Source organism: Eretmochelys imbricata, chromosome 4 (assembly GCF_965152235.1).
Source record: "Eretmochelys imbricata isolate rEreImb1 chromosome 4, rEreImb1.hap1, whole genome shotgun sequence".
NCBI classification, from domain to species: Eukaryota; Metazoa; Chordata; order Testudines; family Cheloniidae; genus Eretmochelys; species Eretmochelys imbricata.
In genome coordinates this window covers 42,114,845-42,140,318 of record NC_135575.1, presented here as the reverse complement: position 1 = coordinate 42,140,318, position 25,474 = coordinate 42,114,845, and the positions used below count along the sequence as shown (strand labels likewise).

At 42.4% G+C, this 25,474-nt stretch overlaps 2 protein-coding genes across 2 annotated transcripts in view; one reads left to right on the top strand and one right to left on the bottom strand.

Moving 5' to 3' along the window:
* Nucleotides 1-22,217, bottom strand: part of USP53 (ubiquitin specific peptidase 53) — a 64,166-nt gene extending 41,949 nt beyond the window's left edge. Inside the window, exons 1-2 of the mRNA XM_077815171.1 lie at nt 21,913-22,217; nt 1,563-2,311 (exon numbers count right to left, since the gene is read on the bottom strand). Of these exons, the coding sequence (XP_077671297.1) occupies nt 1,563-1,706 (144 nt within the window). The 5' untranslated portion in view covers nt 1,707-2,311; nt 21,913-22,217. The remainder of the gene's footprint in view (nt 1-1,562; nt 2,312-21,912) is intronic.
* Nucleotides 22,218-22,276: 59 nt separating this feature from the next.
* Nucleotides 22,277-24,857, top strand: LOC144263527 (uncharacterized). Its single transcript, XM_077814419.1, has 3 exons — nt 22,277-22,349; nt 23,133-23,697; nt 24,284-24,857. The coding sequence occupies exons 2-3, from the start codon at nt 23,139-23,141 to the stop codon at nt 24,433-24,435; spliced, it is 711 nt and encodes a 236-aa protein (XP_077670545.1). The 5' UTR covers nt 22,277-22,349; nt 23,133-23,138; the 3' UTR covers nt 24,436-24,857.
* The last annotated feature ends 617 nt before the right edge of the window (nt 24,858-25,474 follow it).

Genomic DNA, 25,474 nt, shown 5'->3' with positions numbered 1-25,474 from the left:
ACATTGTTGTCTATTATCTCTCCTCTGAATTCTCTGTTAACATCTGTGGATTGGGGGGTGGTAGGACTGTCTAAAACTATAACTAAAAATGGACTTTGGGTTTAATTTTAGGGCACCCTAAGGGAAAAGCAAAACTAAACTGAACACAGGTCAGGTTGTTCCCGTTAAAATGAATGTAAAGCAGCATATTCATTCTGCTGTATCCATATCATTCCATGTTGGTTTAAATAAAAATACAGCCAGACAATTTAAAAATAGTAACATTTTGACAGCTGGCATAGATCCATTGATGCTGCAAACTCTTTGTCAAAGGACAAAATTGCCACCATAATCTAAAGAGTACTGCAATGTAGTTACGCTGGTATGATCTCGAAGGCTACACATTGTTTGTATTGTTTAGCTTTTTACATGAAACTGTTTTACAATAGATCTCACTAAAGTGTAGTGCAACAAGAGACCGATGTTCCCTTTCATCCTTTTTAAAGATAGCGTAAATATCAAGAATAGGAAAGATGCCCTACAGCAGAATAATGAAGGACAAACAGAAAACACAGCAATATGCATGTTAAAAATTGAATTTCACTAAAAATTTTGTTTGACATCAAAACCTTTTGAGATCCAACACTACTCAAACTGATTCTTGTTGGTATTCTGCCCACTGGCAACATGGGAAAGGTTATCATATATTGTGGAACTAGGTTTTCTCCCACGCTAACAAGGGCTTTTTATTGGGCTGGCATCACAGTTAGGAGAATAATATGCATTTGTGGGACTGACCTACAGAACATAAAAAATAGCTCTATATTTAGGCACAAAATAGCTGCCCTCTGAAAGGAAGTTTATCACCAGGAGAATGCCTTTAAGCTTTATTTATGGTAAATTTTGAAACCTACGATGGTATTTAGAACATGTTGATAGATGAACTACAGTTCTAAAAATCATGCAGTATGTAGCAAGACATACACATGTAAGAAAATTTTTAAATATATTTTTAATATATATGCTTTTATACAGCAAAAGCAAATCTATGTTTTATTTCCTTGATAAGAAGGGAACATGGAACAAGTTTCTGATCATAGATACTATATAGATTTGTTGCTATATACACATGCCTGAGATTAGAATCAGGTCTTTGACCAAAAAAAAGGATAAAACAGAATTCATTCCAAGGTACCAACAAAAACAATTTGGATTAAGCAGCATAGATTTATACACTAAATTCTCAAGTGACAGTAGTTTAGGTAAAAAAGAAAAACCCTGGTCCAATTAAGAAAGTTGTCTGGTACACTTTGTGAATTAATATGACTACAAACATATCCTGCCCAACATAAATTCAGTATGGATCATTATCAGCAGATTAAGAAAAGCATGATCACAGTCAAAACCATAAATGAAAAACTTACTGTACTTCTACAGTGCAAGAAACATATACATTACATAAAAGCTTTAAGAGCCTTTCAAAAAGAACAGATATGTATTCATAATACAATTTTCTGTAAACATCAACTTGTTTACCAAAAAAAAAAAAACCACGTGTAAAAGTGGTGACAATCTTTTCTTACCTGTACAGCACTGTTAAGAAAGCAACTGTTTTGTCCTGGCTCATTTAACAAGCCTTTGGTAGGGGCCAAGGACAACATACTTCCAGGCTGATACACTTTTCCAAGGTTACCCGCAGGTTTCCGCAAGAACTTCGCCCACGCCATTATTTTTTTAAAATGTATATAAAATCAAGCTAGTTGCACTTTTAATATTTTTAAGGATATGATGAGTGCAAGGCAAAGAAGGACGACTTATGAGAAGTGCCTTAAAGTCATGGCATTCTGTTCAGATAGCACAATGGCATCCACGTAAAGAGTTTGTCTTCTGCAGCTATTGGCTATTTATCATGAACAGTCTGTCAACTGAACTTGTAATCCCACAAAAAGTTTTGGAGCTTTGGAGACTAAAAAAGAATGAAAAACCCATAAAACTGATGATGTCCTGTTAAGATTAAAATATTTTGAAGGTCCACCTTTGTTAGAATGAAAGTTCTTGCTGAGCATGCCACGCAGTATCTGACCTTTCCTTCTAGGGATGTCTTTGTTTCAAAGTATTACTGCAAAACACGAGTTGGAAGAGAATTCTTAAACACTATGGCCTTAATATATTACAAAAATAGAAAATTCTTGTCTGGTTTTATATTGCTGTTCTCTCATTTCCTTAAGTCTTCCTTTTCCTTCTAACAGCATAGGGTCTCTCCCCACTGGTCCATGAAATATATTCCAGTAGAGAAAACTCCGTATTTTATTTCGTTATTTTCCCAGTAAATCTGTAACAGAGAAAAAAAAGTTTTAAAGTACGTCCTTTAGAACAGTATGTTAAGAGAATAAAACCAGGTAACAATTAAAGGTAAATGGCGTTTCATAGAGAGAGGAGTTAAACACTATTAAATGGAAAAAGTGTTAAGATGGAAAAGGTCAATTTGATGTGGTTCGGTATTCATCATAGTCCAGATATTGTTTGTTCTATTAAGACCATAATCAGATTAGTTTGGGTGTTGACTTCTGAAACCATACAGCACAGTTGCATGAAATCTGTTTTTTCTCACTTAGGACCTCAAAGTTGAATTAATATTGGGTTGCCTTTGATAAGCTGTACATCATCATGTCAGGGTTCCCTCCCCACTCTGAACTCTAGGGTACAGACATGGGGACCCTGACATGGTGGCAGAACAGTGGGATCATTTTGAACCAGAAGCACAGACCTTAGGATTTTAAAAAGAAAATATTTTTTCTTTTGGATGCTTGAAGTCAGGGAGGTTTTTTTGTTTTGTTTTTAAAGGACACTTTTGTTTTTAGCTGAGAGCAGCTGGAGGGGTTTTTTTTTTTTCCCCTTCTTCTTCTCTACCTCAGGGCGAAGTAGTTAAGCTACAGCAAGGTAATTCACAAGCTGGGTTTTGTTTTGGTTTTTTTCTTCTCTTTTTCTTTCCAGCTCTCAGGTTAGGCTAGATTAAGCGCAGGGAGGCTAGGATGACAGAAAGTGATGTCCAAAAGAAACTAGATTTAGCCAAATTGGAAGCTGAAGGAAGAAAGAACGTACATGAAAGACAACTGGAATTAGAACAGATGGTGATTGATGCACAAGTGGCCAGAGAAAAGCTGCTACGGAGGAGAGGGAAAGAGAGGCAGCATGCTGAGAAGGAGAGAGAAAAAGAGAGGAAACATGAACTGGAGGTGATGGCGTGGAAATGACAGAACCCTTCAGCCGCTGGCTCCACCTCCCCAAAAATCCACACATGGGAGCTACTATGTCCACAGTATGATGAATCCAGTGATACTGCTGAATATTTCATCACCTTTGAGAGACTGTGTACCCTCCATGCAATTCCTGAAGATCACAAGATGACCACATTGGTAGCAAAATTGACTGGAAGAGCTCTGGACATATTCAACAAGATGCCTATTGAGGATGCTTCTGACTATGGTAAATTTAAGGATTTGGTTTTGAAGCAATTTCAAATTACACCTGAAACTTACAGAGTAAAATTTAGAGCCCTTAAGAGAGGGGCTGGACTAAGTAATGTGGCTTATGTAAACCAGATGAAGGATTTGTTAGATAAATGGGTCAAAGGAAGGGGTGTAACTAGCTTTGAAGGAATGTGGGATTTGGTTGTCCATGAACAGTTCCTGACTATGACCAATGATGATGTAAAACAGTGTTTATGGGATAAGAAAATGGACTCAGCAGAAAGTCTTGCTTCTTATGCTGATCGATACGAGCAGTCCCAGACTGCCAGAGAGGCAGGGCAAATGGGAACAAAATGGATGGAAGTAGCAGAGAGGAACAACCCTGGTCGCAGTTTGGGGGGATAGCAGAAGGGGCACCCCAAGACCACCCCATACTACCGGGGGCAGCCCCAGGCCCCACCTACACCCCAAGGAAAACCTCAGATACCTTATCATCCCACCACACCATTCTCCAGCAACCCACCTCGCCCCAGTGACCAGTCAGCTGGGCGATGTTTTAAATGTAACGAGCTGGGCATGTAAAGGCCAACTGCCCCAAGAACCCCAGTGGATTGCAGTTCATTGCACCGGGGTCACACCAAAGGTCCTCAGGCCCAGATGCCTCCCAGATATCCTCAGAGTGAAGGGAAACTGTGAGTGTGGGCGGGAAGGTGGTTATCGCATGGAGGGACACTGGAGCACAGGTGTCAGCTATCCACCAATCCCTAGTGGACCCCAAATTAATCAACCCAGAGGCCCAAGTGATGATTCAACCCTTCAAGTCAACCTCTTTTGACTTGCCTATAGCCAAGTTGCCTGTCCAGTACAAGGGCGGGTCAGGAATGTGGACTTTTGCAGTCTATGATGATTATCCCATTCCCATGCTGCTGGGGGAAGAGCTGGCCAACCATGTGAAGCTAGCCAAGAGGGTGGGAATGGTCACTCTCAGCCAGGCTAAGCAAGCCTTCACACCTCGCTCTGTTCCTGAGCCTTCTACAAGGGCCCAGTCTGTGTTACCACAAACCCAGACTGAGGTGTTGGAACCGGACCCCATGCCAACGTCTGCAACAGCAGTAGTGGATCCAGTCGCAGAGACCCAGCTAGAGCCAGTCCCAGAACTGGAACTGGCAGAGCACCCAGCAGCAGAACCATTGCCAGCACTGAATCCAGCGCTTGCAACCCCATCGGCAACTCCAACACCAGAGGGCACCACCAAGCCCGCACTGGCAGCAGCAGCTAAACCTGCGCAAGAGGCTCAACCGGAGCCTGAAACACAACATAGTGCACCAGCGGACAGTGGTTCACGGTCAACAGAAACAGTCCCATTACCTACATCGCTTTCAGAGGGACCAAGCCCAAGTCCACAATCCAGTGAGGAAGCCGAGCAGGAAGCAGATGAAAGCCTCCAGGGAGCTTGGATGGCAGCACGGAACAACCCACTGCCTCTCAGCTCGTCTAATCAATCGCAGTTTGTTGTAGAAAGAGGACTTTTATACAAGGAAACTCTTTCTGGTGGGCACCAGGAAGACTGGCATCCTCAAAGACAGTTGGTAGTTCCAACTAAGTACTAAGTAAAGCTCTTGAGCTTAGCCCATGATCATCCTAGTGGCCATGCTGGGGTGAACAGGACCAAAGACTGTTTGGGGAAGTCCTTTCACTGGGAGGGAATGGGCAAGGACGTTTCCACCTATGTCCAGTCTGGTGAGGTGTGCCAAAATGTGGGAAAACCCCAAGACCAAGTCAAAGCCCCTATCCAGACACTCCCCATAATTGAGGTTCCATTTCAGCAAGCAGCTGTGGATACTCTGGGTCCTTTTCCAAAAAAGACACCCAGAGAAAAGCAGTACATACTGACTTTCATGGATTTTGCCACTCGATGGCCGGAAGCAGTAGCTCTAAGCAACACCAGAACTAAAAGTGTGTGCCAGGCAACAGACATTTTTGCCAGGGTATGTTGGCCCTCCAACATCCTTATGGATTTGGGAACTAATTTCCTGGCAGGAACCATGAAAAGCCTTTGGGAAGCTCATGGGGTGAACCACTTGTTGTTACTCCTTACCACCATCAAACAAATGGCCTGGTGGAAAAGTTTAATGGATCATGGGGGGTCATAACACGTAAGTGAGCACTCCAGTGATTGGGACCTAGTGTTGCAGCAGTTGCTCTTTGCCTACAGAGCTGTACCACATGCCAGTTTAGGGTTTGCACCATTTGAACTTGTGTATGGCCGCAAGGTTAAGGGGCCATTAAAGTTGGTGAAGCAGCAATGGGAGGGGTTTACGCCTTCTCCAGGAACTAACATTCTGAACTTTGTAAACAACCTACAAAGCACCCTCCGAACCTCTTTAGCCCTTGCTAGAGAAAAACCTAAATCATGCCCAGGAAGAGCAAAAAGCCTAGTATGATAAACATGCCAGAGAACATTCCTTCAAAGTAGGGACCAGGTCATGGTCTTGAAGGCACTCCAGGCCAATAAGATGGAAGCATTGTGGGAAAGGCCATTCACGGTCCAAGAGGGCCTGCGTGCCGTTAACTCTCTCATAGCATCCCCCACCTCAAACCTAAAGCCTGAAGTGTACCATGTTAATTCTCTAAAGCCCTCTTATTCCAGAGAATTAAAGGTTTGTCAGTTTACAGCCCAGGGAGGTGAGGACGCTGAGTGATCTGAAGGCGTCTACTACATAGGAAAAAGTGACGGTGTCATGGAAGAGCTGAACCTCTCAATGACTCTCTGACATATGGAGCGACAGCAGATCAAGGAGCTGTGCACTAGCTTCGTGCCAGTGTTCTCAGCCATCCTAGGACAGACCAAACGGGCATACCACTCCATTGACACAGGTAATACTCGCCCAATTAGAGCCCAACCTTACCGGGTGTCTCCTCAAGCCAAAGCTGCTGTAGAACGGGAGATCCAGGATATGTTACAGATGGGTGTAATCTGCCCCTCTGGAAGTGCATGGGCATCTCCAGTGGTTCTAGTTCCCAAACCAGATGGGGAGATACGCTTTTGCGTGGACTACCGTAAGCTAAATGCTGTAACGCGCCCAGACAACTATCCAATGCCATGCACAAATAAGCTATTGGAGAAACGGGGATGTGCCCAGTTCATCTCTACCTTAGACTTAACCAAGAGGTACTGGAAAGTACCACTGGATGAATCCTCCAAGGAAAGGTCAGCCTTCATCACCCATGTAGGGCTGTATGAATTTAATGTGCTCCCTTTCAGGCTACAAAATGCACTCGCCACCTTCCAAAAATTTGTAGATGGTCTCCTAGCAGGATTGGGAGAATCTGCAGTCGCCTACCTTGATGTGGCCATCTATTTTGATTCATGGGCAGAACACCTGGAGCATCTACAAAAAGTCTTTGAGCGCATAAGAGAGGCAGGACTAACTGTTAAGGCTAAGAAGTGTCAAATAGGCCTAAACAGAGTGACTTACCTCGAACACCAGGTGGGTCAAGGAACTATCAACCCCCTACTGGCTAAAGTGAATGCTATCCAAAAGTGGCCTGTCCTAAAGTCAAAGAAACAGGTCCAATCCTTCTTAGGCTTGGCTGGTTATTATAGGCGATTTGTACCGCAATACAGCCAAATCGCTGCCCCACTGACAGACCTAACCAAAAAGAAACAGCCAAATGCAGTTCAGTGGACTGAAGAGTGTCAGAAGGCCTTGAACCAGCTTAAAGCGACACTCATGTCTGACCCTGTGCTAAGGGCCCCAGACTTTGACAAACTTTTCCTAGTAACCACAGATGCGTCCAAGCGTGGTGTGGGAGCAGTTTTAATGCAGGAAGGACTGGATCAAGAATTCCATCCTGTCGCGTTTCTCAGCAAAAAACTGTCTGAGAAGGAAAGCCACTGGTCAATCAGTGAAAAGGAATGTTACGCCATTGTGTACACGCTGGAAAAGCTACGTCCATACGTTTGGGGACAGTGTTTCCACCTGCAAACCGACCATGCTGCACTGAAGTGGCTTCATACCGTAACAAAAAACTTCTTCGGTGGAGTTTAGCTCTCCAAAATTTTGATTTTGAAATACAAGACATTTCAGGACCTTCTAACAAAGTGGCTGATGCCCTCTCCCGTGACAGTTTCCCAGAATCAACTGTTAAAATCGTCCTTGAAATGTGGAAAATATTGTTAATTTTTATATAATCAGTAGTATATCTAGAGGTGCATGTGTCTTACTAATTCTGTTTTCTCCTAGAGCTCCAGGAAGAAGTCACAGCCAGTGTGGAGCAGGGTGTCCAACACCATCTATGATTTGGGTGGGGCGGGGGGGCTGTCATAAGCATACAGCTAAGGGTAGCATAAAATCCCTCCTTTACCTGTGAAGGGTTAATCAGTTCCATTAACCTAGTTGGCACCTGACCAGAAGGACCAATGGGAAAAGAAGATACTTTCAAATCGGGGAAGGGGAAATTTGTTTGTGCTCTTTGTTGTTCTCTCCAAGACAAAGAGAGAGACCAAACAAGTAATCCAGCTCCTACTGAATGATACTATTTCTGTAAGTAATAGCAAGGAAATGCATTAGAGTATCTTTTGGTTTAGCTTGTGAATTTCCCCTATGCTAAGAGGAATTTCCCCTATGCTAAGAGGGGAATCCTCTGTGTTTTAAATCTTATTACCCTGTAAAATTACCTTCCACCCTAATTTTACAGAGGTGATTCTTTTACTTTTTTTCTTTATTATAAAGTTCTGTTTTTAAGAATCTGACTGGGGTTTTTACTGTCCTAAAAAGCCAAGGGTCTAGTCTGTGCTCACCTTGTTTACTCTCAAGCCTCCCCAGGAAAGGGAGTGAAGGAGTTTGGGGGGATATTTTTGGGAAACAGGAACTCCAAGTGGTCCTTTTCCTAAATCTTTGTGATGGCAGTGATACCGTCCAAGGACAAGGAAGAATTTGTGCCTTGGGGGAAGTTTTTAACCTAAGCTGATAGAAATAAGCTGAGGGGGTCTTTCATGCGGGTCCCCACATCTGTACCCTAGAGTTCAGAGTGGGGAGGGAACCCTGACATCACTACTCAGTAAAGGTTTTGATTTGATAATCCTAATGTTTCTTTGTGTGAAATATCTACTGACAAATATTTGTTTTTTTTTTTTAAAAATCGAAACAGATGATAGGGATGGATTTACTTGATACCAGGTTATACTGTACTCTCATTATTTCATAGAATTGTCTATGAATGTTTTGAAAAACATTTCTTTAATATGGCAATTGGGTTAGCTGAATTCTCCTACATTTTGTACCAGTATCAATTGAACTGGCCACCTGAGTACTCTGTTGTCACACCTCGTGAATCTTTGCATCAGTTCTGGCTTCTCAACGTACAGCCACGAAGTTGTTACTCTTGTATATGCATTATATGACAGCAAGAAGGTTATCATCGTTACATATTCAGAGCCAACATTTTAAACTCAAAATACTGGATTATCCATTTAGGTCTGCATCACAAAAGTCACTGGCATACTATAACTTACTTATTTCAGAGAATAGCCCAAAACAAACCCAAGGATTAGCTGCTAGGCAAGAAGAATTAAAAGTCATGTGTATAGAAAAGAGAAAAGGAACCAGGGATAAAAGTTCTTGATGGCAGTGAGGCCAGGAAGCCAGAATTTCACCCCAGATCTTAAAGTGCACATAAATAAGCTACTAAAAATAATATACTAACGGTTTTGAAAGCGCAACTTCATCCCTATAATCATCTTTTCCCCCATACTGTGGCAACCTTAAACGTCATTTAAGTGCCAATTAAGGATTACAATTTTTGTTTAGAATGCTGTAAAGAACAGATAATTGTTTCATACAACTATGTAGTCCCAACAAACATTTTTATGGCTAAACAATTCAACATGTTTTAAACTATAAAGAAAACGAGACTGCATATAGAACCAAAAATATTTGCCTTTCAAAAACATCCCTAATGAGAAAAAACTTTGCACCCCTAAAATTATCTCCCTTTTTATTCCTAGATTTCCTCCCATCTGAATGCCTCATCTTTAAAGGGCATATTGGAACTCTGTGTTAGTAAGAATCAATAACTGGAACTTCACCAAAAGTCTGTGTTGACTAGTGCATAACCCCATGATTTTCGTTTACTGATTTTACTGTATCTTAAAAATGCAGGAAACAAGAAGCATGATCTACAACTGCACTGAGCAAAGAATTTAAGAGATTTCAATCTAAAATTTAAATCTCTATTTAAAAATGACCTCAAAGTCCATGGTAATAGGTTATTACCAAAATGTGATGATTTCATTTTCCTTAAGATCATTTAAATATACCCAGAAGAAAAAAAGCTACAATTTAATAAAAATTGTGAATGCAAACCAGTTTAAGAAAACATCTTATAGAACCTTAAAATTATTAAAACAAAACACCTGAACGTGAGAAAATTCTAAGGGGAGAGTCTTATAGTGAAAGTGTCCTTCGTTACGTAACTGCCATTCTTCCAAAAAGGAGCAAATGCAATTTAAGCAAAGGAAGACAGAGGTGAAGGTAACTGCATAGTACTGATCAATATGAAAAAGGACTTCTGAAGTCAAGGCAAGCAGAAGTGACAACAGATATGCAAAGTATTGTTGTTACAGTTGGAAGCTTTACTGTGAAACATAAATAGATAATAATGGAACACTGCACTAAGGAGGAGTTCAGAGAGGATGTAAGGAGAGCAGTGCTGCAGAGGCCAATGTCACTACTCAAGGAATCAGCACTTCAAGGGCTTTCCTAGCACACTGAAGCAGCAGTGCTACAGAAGACCCATGGCGCACCAATACCTCAGCCCAGAGAGAGAGAGAGAGAGAGAGAGAGACTGACACTATTCCCATAGCACTGCTGCCTCTGTATGGTAGAGAGCTGATGCAACAGTGCCAGGGAATTCAGATCAGAATCCAGAACTACCCTTATTGAAGGAAAAGCTGAAATAAAACTACAGTCTTTTCAGTTAGTGTAAATCTAAACAACATTCTTCCTTTTCCCCCTCACAACTATCAAAAGTCTTTGTATATTTCTGGGTATAAGATTTGTGTGTGCATACTAGAAAAATATACCTAGCTTGTGATTGGACTGGAACGAAACAAGTACATACATTGTTTCTAAAACAAAGTTATGCCAAAAAATTTTCAAAATAAAGGAGTGTTTAATTCCGAAAACCTTATTGATTTGTGTATAGCATTTTACAGATAGCCTAGAAACAAAAATCTTCCACGATGTATGTATTCCTTTTCCCTAAATTTGATCCAACAACTACAAAGACTCACTGCAAGAGCTGCATCAAAACAAATTCTACACTCACGGTCATGGCAATTCACAATTCTCACTCTTATCTAAGACTCCACAGAAATAAAATGAATTTGACCAAAATAATCACATCAATGAGATGCATGTTACATTTCACAATGCTCTAATGAAATTCCAAAGTAAATTTACTGTCCTGTTTCAGTAAGTTTTTTCTGCAAAGTCAGGGATTGACTCATGAGACATAGTGATACTATGTTCACATCTAAATTACTAGTACTACTACCTCCAAGAGGGAATCTAAATAAGATTCCTAGGTCACATAAAATCTATAAACCTGTAACTGTAACACTGCAATGATAAATCTGGAGAACTGTCTCTTAAACCACCACATTTATATAACAATATGCTCAAATTACTGTTTCTCTGAATACAAATGAGCAAATTGGCATCTGTTATATTAATTCTTTAAGTTGTTTGTGTCAACCTAAGAAAGAAGCCAAACAAGTTGATATTTAACTGCATATCAAACATTTTAGAGGTCCAAGAACAGAATGCCATAAGACTTAACTGACTGTGCAATCCTCATGATCATGCACCTTAAAAGATGCTCCCACAATTCTTCCCCAGGCAAAAAAGTCTGTTCACTTGGAGCTGCACCTCCCTCCAATTGAGCATACAAGCCCATCACCAGCTAGATAGAGGTCTAGTAGAATTTTGAATCTATTACCCTACCTCTCCCACTTTCGCTAGCATGCTAGAGTCACCGAGAACCAGCTCAACACAAGTGACAGGAAGAACCTGAATGCCCTGAGAAGGAAGCCTTAGTTCTATTCCCACTTAACAATCTGACCAATGACACCAGTCATCAGTGGTGTGGAGCGGCTAGAGTCACCTCTTTCCTGTCCACAATAACACCCCATTGTTATTATTCTATATTATATAAATTCTGGTTACACAGGACTTGGTTTAGAGGGAAGTAAAGGCAGCTGTAAAAAAACAAACAAGTATAACAAATGGAAGAAAGGGGAAATTTATATTAGTGAAAATAAATCAGAAGTTAGGAACTGAAGAAAACCAGTAAGCGAAGCAAAGGGACAGAAAAATCTATGGCTAGCAGAGATAAAGGACACTAAAAAGCAATTTTAAAAATATATTAGGAACAAAAAAGATTCGGACAACGATAATTGTTCATTACTAGATGGAAAATGGTACAATTAATAAATAAAATAAAAATACAGAAGTATTCAATAAAATATTTTCATTCTGTATTTGAGGGAAGACAGATGACAGTATCATATGGTGATAATCCAGAGATACCAATGGAATGCAAAGAATATGTTAAACAGAACAGAAACCACTAAAGTCAGACATTTTTAAATCAGCACATCCAAAAAACTTGCATCCAAGAGTTTTTGAAGAGCTGGCTCAGAAGCTCCCTGGACTATCAATGTTGATTTTCAATAACTCTTGGAGCCCTGGTAAAATTCCAAGATGGGAAGAAAGCTATTGTTATGCCAATTTTTTAAAAGAATAAAAAAAGGACGACCATACCAGCTTGACCATTGATTGAGCGAGTTAACGGAGCAGCTGATATGGACTCTATTAATAAAGAATTAAAGAAGGGGCAAATAATTAATGGCAATCAACATGGGGTTTAGGAAAACAGATGTCAAACTAACTTGATATTGTCTGTTGATGAGATTACAAATTTGGTTGATAAAGGTAACAGTATTAACTCACAGACTTCTGTAAGGCATTCGACTTGGCACTACACAACATTTTGATTCAAAAACTAGAACATAAAATTAACATGGCACACACTAATAGATTAAAAACTGGCTATCAGATAGGCCTCAAAATGTAACTAAATAGGGACAGTCATTGAATAGGTGCGTTTCCAATGGGGTCCCACATGGATCCGTTCTTGGCCCTATGCTGTTTCACATTTTTATCAATGACCTAGAAGAAAACAAAATCATCACTAATAAGGTCTGCATATGATAACCATTAAGGGAACGGTAAATAAGAGAGGGAACAAGCAGATCGTTCTGAATCAGTGACATCACTTGGTAAACTTGTCAGAAGCAAACAATATGCATTTTAATATGGCTAAATGGATATAGCTACGAACAAAGAATGTAGGCCATAACTTATAGTATGGGAGGCTCTATCCCAGAAAGCAGTAACTGACAAAAATTTGGGGGTCATGGTGGATAATCAGCTGAACATGAGCTCCCAATGTTATTCTGTGGGCAAAACAGCTAATGTGATCCTAGTATGCATAAACAGGGGAATCTCGAATTGGAGTAGAGAGATTTACCTCTGTATTTGGCACTGGTGTGCCCACTGCTAGAATACCATGTTCCAATTCAAGAAGGATGTTGATGAGGTTCAGAAAACATGCCTCAAAGGGTATGTCTACTCTGCAATGAAACACCTGTGGTTGGTCATGTCATCTGACTCAGACTTGCGGGGCTATAACATTTCAGTTTAGACATTGAGGTGTGGGCTAGAGCCCAGACATCTACACTGCAATTTTATAGCCCCACATGTCTAAGTCAGCGGACATGGGTCAGCTACACGTTTTATTGCAATGTACACATAAGCTGAACAGACTGTGCTCTTTGGGTATCCAAGAGGTTAAGGGTGACTTGATGATAGTCTAAGAATCTATACGAGAACAGATATTTAATAATGTGCTCTTCCTGTCTCTGCTAGACTGAACACCACACTCCAACAACTGGAAGTTAAAGTCAGACAAATTCAGACTGGAAATATGGTATACACTTTTGACAGAGAACGTAATTAGTTGCTGGAACAATCTACCTAGGGACATGGTGAATTCTCCATCACTGAATTTTTAAATCAAGATTATGTGTTTTCCTGAAAGATACCCTTTAGGAATTATTTTGGGGAAGCTCTATGACTTCTGTTATACAGGGGGTCAGACTAGATGATCACAGCAGTTCTTTCTGCTCTTAGAATCTATAAATCTTATACTGTGTGCAACCACTATTGTGAGGAAGACATTAAGCAACATGACTACCATCTGTCACATTTGTTCTCTCATCCTTTCCACAGCATACACACAGTGAAGTAGGGGGTGGGGGGATTTTATTTATATAGAGAGACAGAGAGAAAGAGAGAGAAAGACATGTTACTATGCTTGTTAGAGAAGGCAAGGTCAAGGAAAAAAGCCTTGCACTTCCGAAGGTGGTGTAGTCTGTGATGGTTCTTAATTCCTGCGGGCATTGATTCCAGAGTCATTGGCCAGCCTCTGAGAAAGCTCTGTCTCCTGCAGAGATGAGTTCACTCTTACTGTAGAAAGTTTCACTATGCCAGAGGAGCAAAGTTGTCAACCACAGTCTTCATTCCAGAGCTTTTGGCAGTCTTTCAGATACCCTGAGCCCATGTAACTGAGCACCTTAAAGAAAAAGGACCAAAACCTTGTACTTGACCTGATATTCTACAGTAAGCCAGTGTTTGGATTGGAGAACTGGATTGATGTGTTTGCAGTAAGCCAGTAATACTGAGGAGACAATGCTGCAGCATTCTATACCAGCTGAGTTTCCTAAGCACTAAAAGGTCCATGCAAAGATATGCTACATTGCTGTACTACAGTCAAGATGATGAAGGCATGAACAACTGAGGCCAGGTCATCGTTCTCCAGGAAGGGATGGAATCTTCTAGCCAACCAAAGGTGGTAGGATGTTGCTAGGTGACAGCTTTGCATCAGTGAGGAATCCAGGAGTACTCCTGAACTACAAACTAATTTGACAAATTGTGAACAAGTACCTTCAACCAATGGAGACTGCATTGCAGCTGCAAACTCTTCAGAATGCTTTTCTTATCCCATTAGAATAGAATAGCAGCAATGTAGCACTCAGGGACCTGGGCTTCAGCCTCATGCGGTGGGGCTTCAGCTTTCTGCCCTGGGCCCCAGCGAGTCTAATGCTGGCCCTGCTTGGAGGCCTCCCTGAAACTTCCTTGAGGCCCCCTAGGGGGCCCCAGATCCCTGCTTGGGAACTGCTGTTCTAATCCATCTCCCCTTGAGCAGGCAGAGTTAAGTATACCTAGACCATTCCTGACAGGTATTAGTTTAACCTGTTCTTAAAAACCGTCTCCATCTGAAGCCTCAGCAATGCTCAGTAGACAACAGCAATGTATCTCCCTGTGTTTTACATGCAACATTCCTGTGAATACAGAATAACATTGGTCCTCTTTCTTTCTCTCTCTTTTTTTCTCGGCACAACAGAACATTCAATTTGTGATCCACCACAACCTCCTGATTTTTTTCAGCAGTACTACTGTCCAGCCAGGTATTTCTCATTTTGTAATTGTGCGTTTGATTTTTCCTTCTTAAATGTAGTACTTTGTACTTGGTCTACTGAATTTAATCTTATTTATTTCAGGCCAATTCTCCAATTTATCAAGTCCATTTTGAATTCTAATCCTGTCCTCCAAACAGCATTCAACCCCTCCCACATCGGTGTCCCCTGCAAATTTTATATGCATACTCTCCACTCCATCACCCAAATAGTACCAGACCCAAGGCAGGCCACTCTGGGACCTCAGTTGACATGCCCTCACAGTTTGAAAGAGAAATATTAATAACTACTCTTTGTGTATAGTCTTTCAATCAGTTGTGTACCCACTTTATAGTAATGGTGTAAATGAAGTATTTCCCTAGTCTGCTTATGGGACTGTGTCAAAAGCTTTACTAAAGACCAGACAGGTCATGTTTACTGCTCCGCCCCCACCTGCAAATGCACTATAGGATGCTTTGGCAGGATTTGTTCCCGACCAAATCAATGCTGGCTAATACTTATGACCTTATCATCATCCAGGTTTGAACAAACTTTTATAATTTTGTTCCAGTATTTCTCCGGGAATCAAAGATAGTCTAACTGGTCTATAATTGCCCAGTTCCTTTTTAGTCCTCTTCTTGAAGAGGACTAAGAGCTATGCTTTTTGCTCACTCCAGTCCTCTGGAACCTCACCTATCCTCCACGAGTTCTTGAAGATAAACACTAATGGTTGCTTTGTCTAGTTCCTTAAATACTCTAGGGTCAATCTAATCTACATATTCTTTAACCTGTTCCCCTATTCTGGCCCAAGAGCCTTCACCCTTGTTAATGTTTAACTCAATTAATGCTTAACACAATATTAATCACCTTTTTAGAGAATACCCTGTATGTTGCTTGGGTTCAGCTTCAATTAACTATTCTTCATCCACAAGCTAATCTTTTCCAAGCACTGGACCATCCTAGTGGTAGTGCTACGGTCACACATAGCAAAGGGTAAGTCATCTGATTAGTGCTAGCACTTTCCTTTGCAGTGTCCAGAATTTTGTGATGCATCAATGCACTGCACTCCAGAAATGCAGGTGAGCATAGGCGGAGGAAGCTTGTGATGAGGTCACAATGAAGCCTCTTGTCTATAACAGAAAAGTTGTGCCACTAACTAAATTAATTTAGAAACAGATTTAATTAATTCAATACACCCACTTGTGCACTCATTTCAGTTTAACAGTGACTAGTATCAATTTAACTTTTATCAACTTAAGCTAAATTGAAAAGACAGAAAAAAAATGAGTGTCAGCACAAGAGGGTGCACTATATCAGCTGCTAAACTGATTCAGTTCAATAAGTCCATGTTTTAAGATCTAAAATGAGAAGAAATAAGAAGCGGCAATAACCAAATGCATTGTTAGGGAAAGAGCAGAAGAGGAAAGAAATTAAATGGGTTTAATTTGGAGTGGGGAAATCAGACTGGAATTTTGGCTAGTGATTTAACGAGATCATTACAGATATGAAGTGAGCTGTAGATCACAAAAGCTTATGCTCAAATAAATTGGTTAGTCTCTAAGGTGCCACAAGTACTTCTTTTCTTTTTGCGAATACAGACTAACACGGCTGTTACTCTGAAACCTGTCATTACAGATATGGTCACTTTTTCTGCTAGAAGCAAATGACAAATCCTGCAATCAAGACAGGCTGAATTTCAGTGTTCTCTGCAGCATTTAAGCGGATATTAAAATAAATAAATAAATAAATAAATTCTAGTCGTGGTTATTTGGTCTTCCTACTGTAGTGTAGTGTCTCAAGGCCCCAATCTAATCTCTTTCCAAATGTGAAACAACTGAGTGATGCCTCTTCTTGAAACTACAGAATGAGACAAACCATTTACTCTGGAGGTGTGAACCTCATTCATCTCAATAGGATCGTAACTCAAAAGTCAATTGAGAACAGTGACCAAAAGATTTAAGTTTCATTTCAAGTGCAGATCCAGTCTGCTCTGAACTACATTAAGTTTGTCATAACAACTGGTTTGTTTTGTAACAGTAATAATATCCAAATATTCTACTTTAGTGCAGTCACCTGCCGGACCTGCGGGTAGTGACTGACTTATCGCATCTCGTCTAGACGTGATAAATCCATCCCCGAATCGACGCCTGTACTCCACCTTGGCAGGAAGTGTAAGTGGAGTCGACAGGGGAGCCGCCGCAGTCAACTTGCCGCTGTGAGGACTTTGACTTCAGCTACGCGAATAGTGTAGCTGAAGTTGCGTATCTTAGTTCAAAACCCACCCCCAGTGTAGCCCAGGCCTAAGGGTATGCCTAGAGCAGGGAGATGGGTTTTCCAACTCAAGTAGACATACGCTTACTAACTCGGCTCAAACTAGCACCTAAGAATAATGGTGTGGCTGAGGCAGCATGGATGGTAGCTTGGCTAGCCACCTGAGTGTATACCCTGGGGGTCAGGTGGGATGATTGATTGTATACTGGCGGCTAATCCAAGCTCCCGCCCTTGCTGCTGTCACCACACAACTATTCTTAAGCACTAGCTCAAACAGTTAGTGCATGTATACGTACCTGAGTTGTGAATCCCATCTCCCAGCTGCTGCGTAGACATACCCTACAAAAGTTGTCACTCTTATGTTAGCTTTGAATAGGAAACCACACACTTTTAAGCTTTTGAGCAAAATATTGGCTTAGAATACCAATTCCATTCCCCAAGTCCCTGCCTATGTAAAACAAAACTACCACTGAAATAGGAAATCAATAGCATATTTAATCTATTTAAAGTACAGTTATTCTCCCATAGAAGTTCCAATGTTCTACCCTAACCTGATAATGTAACACCAATTTTCCATTTGTTTACTTTGAACAGAAATGAAGAATAAGTTATATGGTTTACAAAGTAGCCTAACACATTTCATTAGGACTCCACTTTAGAAATACCCATCATTGCAATGCTGAGCAAAATTTCCCCAAAGCAACAGGTCATCTTTGGATTTTGTCATAAAGAGACAAATTTCCACTTAAATAAAAGTATCAGCATACAGTTTAGTACAACAGCTTTCACCAAAGTCTCTTAACAACCTCTTTCTGTTCAAGTCTCAGAACTGGTATTCTTTGCCTTCCTTGTGTATTCAACACAGTTAATCATGCTCCCATTTGAAATTTTCTCCTGCCTGGGCTCTTATTCTATCTTCCTGCCTCTCTAATCATTCAGCATTTTGGTTTCAGGATCCTTCTCATCCCCATTCCAGCTTTCAGTGCAGGTTTAACAGGCTCAATTCTTGGCCCCCTCCTCTTTTCATACCACAGCCTCTTTTGCAGATCTCATTCAAAGATATGCCTTTATAACTATAATCTTTACACTAAATGATTCACAAGCTTATCTAAAATATTGGCTGGGCATCCACAAGGGTATGTCACAGGCCATCAGATTACACTCAACACAACCAAAACGGAGTTCTTTATCTTCCCCCTACAAGCACTCCCCACTTACACCATCATCATCCCTCAAGTCTGTAATTTGGGAATCCATCTTTGACTCGGACCATTTTCTCAACATGTGGAAGGTTATCTAAGTCTTGCCACTTCTTCCTGCACAACATATTTAAGATGCAGCCTTTCCTCTCTGTCCATACAGCTAGAACTCTGGTCCAGATTCTCATTTTACAGCTTCAGTACTATAACATCCCCCTTTTGATCCTCACAAATGCCACCTTGCTCCCATCCATTCAAACACAGCTGCAAAAAATTGCACCCCCCCCACACACACACTTCATGTATTTCCACTGAATCCCCATCTCTACTACATCAAGTACAAACTACTTGTCTTCACTGTAAAACCATACATCGCTTTTCCCTGCTGTATATATTATTTATATTGTACAGAGCCACCAAAACAGCCCCCTGTTCCACAATACCAGCCTTTGTTCTCCTTTAGTGAAGTTTTCCAACAAGCACCTTCTGCATTCTCCCATGCCACCCCATATACACAGGCAGTTCCCTGTAGTAATCCTCAAAGCCACTGCCGTAGCCTCCTTAAAACTCACTTATGCTCACAAACATTTGGCATGACTAACCAGTTTGCTGCTTATTACACTAATCAGGATAGTGTCACTGTTATTTTGTGGTACTCCTGGCTGTTTGTGATATCCACCTGTTGTCTGTCATCATATTCTTTGGAGAGGGAATCCTCTTTTCATTACATGTTTGTACAATGCCTTGCTCAATGAAATCCCGATCTAGGACCCTCTAGGCACTACTATAAGTAATAAAATAACCCTGAAATGAGTACACCAAGAGTTTCTTAGACTGAGATGGCTTCATTGGAACAATGTTGCACTATCAACACAATCTAATTTAAAGTGACATTATTGATCTCATATCTATAAATGAAGTTTGCTCTAATATATTTGGATAGAAATCACTGACCTCTACTGTACATGCACAGATGCATGATCCATTTCCTCTCTGAAGAGATATTTTTAAAACATTACTTTTATGTAAAAGTTGCTAAATATTCAATCAAATGAAGCTGTTTAATCATGTTTAGTAGGAGGACTCTTGAGAAATGTGTTATCTGCTCATGGTGCCATACAACCTTTAGAAGGCAGGTGGTACTTAGCTATACCGTAACAATTTCTGTTAAAGCATCATTAGTTAATACATTTACTATACATAAAAAAATAGAGGGCACATTGACAAATATCTGTAAGAACAGGCTTCAGTGTCTAAGGCGAAAAGTTCCACTCCCCATACTATTATGTACTAGTTGCTCAGCTACCATTCTCCAAGCCACAGAGATTTGTATATTTCACTGTGATATGTACTTTGTAATGTATTTTGAGATTCTAAGGGGAAAAAGATTTTTGCAAGATTAGTTGAACTACGTTTTCCTCAATCAGACATTAGTACAAACAATTTATCATTTCCATAAGTAACATTGCAAAAGATTCTTCTGCAGCAGGTATCATCAGTTCTTGTGAAGCTTGAGATGCTTTATATGAATACTAATGCAGTCTTTGTATTTATTAATACTGACTATATATATATATACATATATATATATACACACACACACACCACACACACACTGTGTGTGTTTCTATACGTACACACCCACCCACCCACCCCCCCTCTGAGGAGGCTTTCTACAGAATTCTGTTAAAAATGTTAATATATTTCATACATGTTGAAAAACTGTGTGTGACTCTAATTCAGTGAAGTATATCCTTAGAAGGGCTTTTATTATCTACAATACACATTTATAAACAAAAATAGTTGATACAAATGTTGTGACTTTAATAATAATATTGCTTACTTTTGTTATAAAAAACTTTATTGGTAACAAACAGCACCACTTTGGTTAATCAAGCTGCAAAACTTTACTTTTCAAAATATATTATGAACTCTCACCCTTTTAATACCTCAAATTATGCCTTCATTCCATAAGAATAGGATAGTAAAACAGAAATGAGTCAACCATGTTTAGATTCACAAATGTACAGTAATTTCAATACATAATCCAAAGTAGCCTCTGGGGACCTAATCATGGAAAAGATTTATGCTTAATTTTTGGTACTCTGAATGGTCCCATTGACTTCAAAGTTAAGTAAGTGCGTAAGTCTTTATCTGATTAGGATGCAAGTAAATATATTTAGCAGATGCTGCATGTTTTCTTTTATGAAGCACACCAGGAAAAAGATGGTTTACAGAGAGAATGGACAATACAACTACATTTCTCCATGTTTGTTCTTAAAGGTCTGAAAAGCTTGTCAGACAATGAAAGTGCACAGAAAACCAAATATGTCCAATTAAGGAATAAATTTACATAACTTCTACATTTCAGGCCCTGAGCGTGCAGTTCACACATAGATATTTTATATGAAGAATGTTTCAGAAGCTATCTATCTAGCAGCTGTATATTATGCTACAAGTGATCAAATTTCAAGCAGTGGAAATCCACTCCATTATACCTGTACTTGCATTTCCTGTTTTCAAAGAATGTTTACAACAGGTCCATAAGATACTACTTAATGTTTAACCTAGCTGTCACATGCCTCAATACAACCTTTGCATTATACATAAATATGAGCTTGCATTGAAATTAATATTACAGTCGATTAGGAAGGGACTAAATCAATAAGTTTGTTTATAGGAGTTGTAGTAACATGTAAAGTATTAATATCTTTTTTGAAATATGTTTTAATGTAAACACACCACTGTTCTCAATTTAGAGGGCAGAGTAGCATTTAATCCCTCGTTGCACCACCAATGTAACCACACTATCCCCCCCCTCTTCCGCCATATATGCCGTTTAACAAAACGGCCACTTGAAAACCAACGAATAACCAGAAGCATCGCCCGGAGGAGAGAGGCAAATAGTTACCCCGAGACGTTCGCATCTCTTTAGAGCCAGGGTGGCACTACCGACTTAAAGACATTTTAACAACTGATCACGCCGCGGTGGGAGAAGGGGACGGGTGGGAGGAAGCCTGAAGCCAAAGGGGGTTAGGAAACAGGTGGGGAGGTGCGCTCAGGCTCCGCGAGGCTGGTGAGCACCAAGACAGCCAGGGCCATGTCACTGTAAAGTCCCCCCCACCCCGACACAGCCCCCACCGCAGGGCAGAGCGGGGGCAGGCGGCTGCGCTCGGCAGGTCCCCTCTCCCCGCGGGCGGGCGCGCAAAGCGACAGGGCGAGTCCCCGGGGCAGGCGGACCGACCCCCCGCGCCAGGGCTGATCCCTGCCGCCGCCCTGCCCTTCCGCCGCGCTGCCCCACCCCGCAGCTCCGGGAGCCGCAGCCTGGCCCCGGGACCCCCCGCCTGGAGCGGCGGAGTTGCCGCTCGCCCACGCTCCGGCTGCAGACCCGCGGCTCCAGCGGTCTCACCTCCAGCCCCGGACAGCCCCGCACGCAGCACCCGTTTTTCCCGGCCCGGCCCGGCCCGGCCGCGACTCCGCTCCGGCTCCGGCTCCGCCCCGCCCTTCGCTGGTAACTTTCTTCCAATGCTCCCCGGCTGGCGCGTGACTTCTTAGGTGGTTTGGCGGCGCGCGCCCGAGAGCCGGCGGCGCAAGGGGAGCGGCGAGTGGAGCGCGTCTCAATAGCCCGGATCGTCAACAACCACAGCGACCTCCGGCGCGCACCGCAGGTGAGGAAGACACGGTCTTCGCAACCAGGGCGAGGAGGGGAGTTGAAAGCACCCTGACGCCGATTGGAAGAGCAGGGGAGTGACGTATGACGCGCCAAACCAATTAAAAGGTCGTGTCCCGCCTCAACCGGAGAGCGCCTGACGGGAGTGTCGATCAGCGGGGAGCAGCGCATGCGTGGTTAGTACTTGTGACTAAAAATGTACTAAATACTGTAGTGTTAAAATGGCAAGATTTGGCCACATTCCCTCTCCTGCCCCCTGTATGTTTAGGCAGGTGGGGTCCAGAGGGTGGACTCTGCCCCCACCATCCGGGCAAAGGACTCTGTTTGGCTTGGAGAGGGCTTTGTTACTTATTCATACCACAGTAAAAGAGTCACTCACGATGGAGTGGCAGCGAAGGCACGCGTCCCTGCGGCTCCCCCCGCAGTCTGTCTAGACCAGAGCTGGTGATCCAGCCTTAAATCATTGATTGTCAGTTAATTTGAGTTAACTAACACACTTGTAAATTCAAGCCTGGGCAAACCCTGTCTGTGTTCAAACGGGATCACAACTCTCCTCTGCGTATAGCCACAAAGGCCTTCATTGAGAAAGTTTTAGTGGGTTTTACAGGTAATAACTCAGCCCTGGTCTACACTAGGACTTTAGGTCGAATTTAGTAGCGTTAAATCGATGTAAACCTGCACCCGTCCACACGATGAAGCCCTTTATTTTGACTTAAAGGGCTCTTAAAATCGATTTCCTTACTCCACCCCTGACAAGTGGATTAGCGCTTAAATCAGCCTTGCCGGGTCGAATTTGGGGTACTGTGGACACAATTCGACGGTATTGGCCTCCGGGAGCTATCCCAGAGTGCTCCATTGTGACCGCTCTGGACAGTACTCTCGACTCAGATGCACTGGCCAGGTAGACAGGAAAAGAACTGTGAACTTTTTAATCTCATTTCCTGTTTGGCAAGCTGCAGGTGACCATGCAGAGCTCATCAGCAGAGGTGACCATGATGGAGTCCCAGAATCGCAAAAGAGCTCCAGCATGGACTGAACGGGAGGTACGGGATCTGATCGCTGTTTGGGGAGAGCAATCCGTGCTATCAGAACTCCGTTCCAGTTTTCGAAATGCCAAAACCTTTGTCAAAATCTCCCAGGGCATGAAGGACAGAGGCCATAACAGGGACCCGAAGCAGTGCCGCATGAAACTTAAGGAGCTGAGGCAAGCCTACCAGAAAACCAGAGAGGCGAATGGCCACGCCGGGTCAGAGCCCCAAATATGCTGCTTCTATGATGAGCTGCATGCCATTTTAGGGGGTTCAGCCACCACTACCCCAACCGTGTTGTTTCTCTCCTTCAGTGGAGATGGAGGCAACACGGAAGCAGGTTTTGGGGACGAAGAAGATAGCTCACAGCAAGCAAGCGGAGAAACTGGTTTTCCCGACAGCCAGGAACTGTTTCTCACCCTGGACCTGGAGCCAGTACCCCCCGAACCCACCCAAGGCTACTTCCTGGACCCGGCAGGCGGAGAAGGGACCTCCGGTGAGTGTACCTTTTTAAATACTATACATGGTTTAAAAGCAAGCGTGTGAAAGGATTACTTTGCCCTGGCATTCGCGGCTCTCCTGGATGTACTCCCAAAGCCTTTGCAAAAGGTTTCTGGGGAGGGCAGCCTTATTGCGTCCTCCATGGTAGGACATTTTACCACTCCAGGCCAGTAACACTTACTCGGGAATCATTGTACAACAAAGCATTGTAGTGTATGTTTGCTGGCGTTCAAACAACATCCATTCTTTATCTCTGTGTTATCCTCAGGAGAGTGAGATATCATTCATGGTCACCTGGTTGAAATAGGGTGCTTTTCTTGAGGGGACACTCAGAGGAGCCCGTTCCTGCTAGGCTGTTTACCTGTGGCTGAACAGAAATGTTCCCCGCTGTTAGCCATGGGGAGGAGGGAGGGTTGAGGGGGTAGCCACGCGGTAGGGGGAGGCAAAATGTGACCTTGTAACGAAAGCACATGTACTATATATGTAACGTTAACAGCAAGGTTCACCCTGAAAGAGTGTAGCCACTGTTTTATAAAATGTGTCTTTTTAAATACCGCTGTTCCTTTTATTTTCTCCACCAGCTGCATGTGTTTCAATGATCACAGGATCTTCTCCTTCCCAGACGCTAGTGAAGATTAGAAAGAAAAAAAATGCACTCGTGATGAAATGTTCTCTGAGCCCATGCTGTCCTCCCACACTGACAGAGCACAGACGAATGCGTGGAGGCAAATAATGTCAGAGTGTAGGAAAGCAAAAAATGACCGGGAGGAGAGGTGGCGGGCTGAAGAGAGTAAGTGGCGGGCTGAAGACAGGGCTGAAGCTCAAATGTGGCGGCAGCGTGATGAGAGGAGGCAGGATTCAATGCTGAGGCTGCTGGAGGACCAAACCAGTATGCTCCAGTGTATGGTTGAGCTGCAGCAAAGGCAGCTGGAGCACAGACTGCCACTACAGCACCTGTGTAACCAACCGCCCTCCTCCTCAAGTTCCATAGCCTCCGCACCCAGACGCCCAAGAACGTGGCATGGGGGCCACCGGCCAACCAGCCACTCCGCCACAGAGGATTGCCCAAAAACAAGAAGGCTGGCATTCAATAAATTTTTAAAAGTTTACAACTTTAAGTGCTGTGTGGCATTTTCCTTCCCTCCTCCACCACCGCTCCTGGGCTACCTTGGTAGTCATCCCCCTATTTGTGTGATGAATGAATAAAGAATGCATGAATGTGAAGCAACAATGACTTTATTGCCTCTGCAAGCAATGATTAAAGGGAGGAGGGGAGGGTGGTTAGCTTGCAGGGAAGTAGAGTGAACCAAGGGGCGGGGGGTTTCATCAAGGAGAAACAAAGAGAACTTTCACACTGTAGCCTGGCCAGTCATGAAACTGGTTTTCAAAGCTTCTCTGATGCATACCGCGCCCTCCTGTGCTCTTCTAACCACCCTGGTGTCTGGCTGCGCGTAACCAGCAGCCAGGCGATTTGCCTCAACCTCCCACCCTGCCATAAACATCTCTCCCTTATTCTCACAGATATTGTGGAGCACACAGCAAGCAGTAATAACAGTGGGAATATTAGTTTCACTGAGGTCTAAGCGAGTCAGTGAACTGCGCCAGCGCGCCTTTAAATGTCCAAATGCACATTCTACCACCATTCTGCACTTGCTCAGCCTGTAGTTGAACAGCTCTCTGACTACTGTCCAGGCTGCCTGTGTACGGCTTCATGAGCCATGGCATTAAGGGGTAGGCTGGGTCCCCAAGGATACATATAGGCATTTCAATGT

Bases quoted from the DNA above. Each gene is read 5' to 3' on its own strand.
- LOC144263527 (XM_077814419.1), top strand. From the start codon at position 23,139: ATGCAGAGCTCATCAGCAGAGGTGACCATGATGGAGTCCCAGAATCGC. The intron at 23,698-24,283 runs GTGAGTGTACCT...TTTCTCCACCAG, and splicing joins AGGCGGAGAAGGGACCTCCG to CTGCATGTGTTTCAATGATC.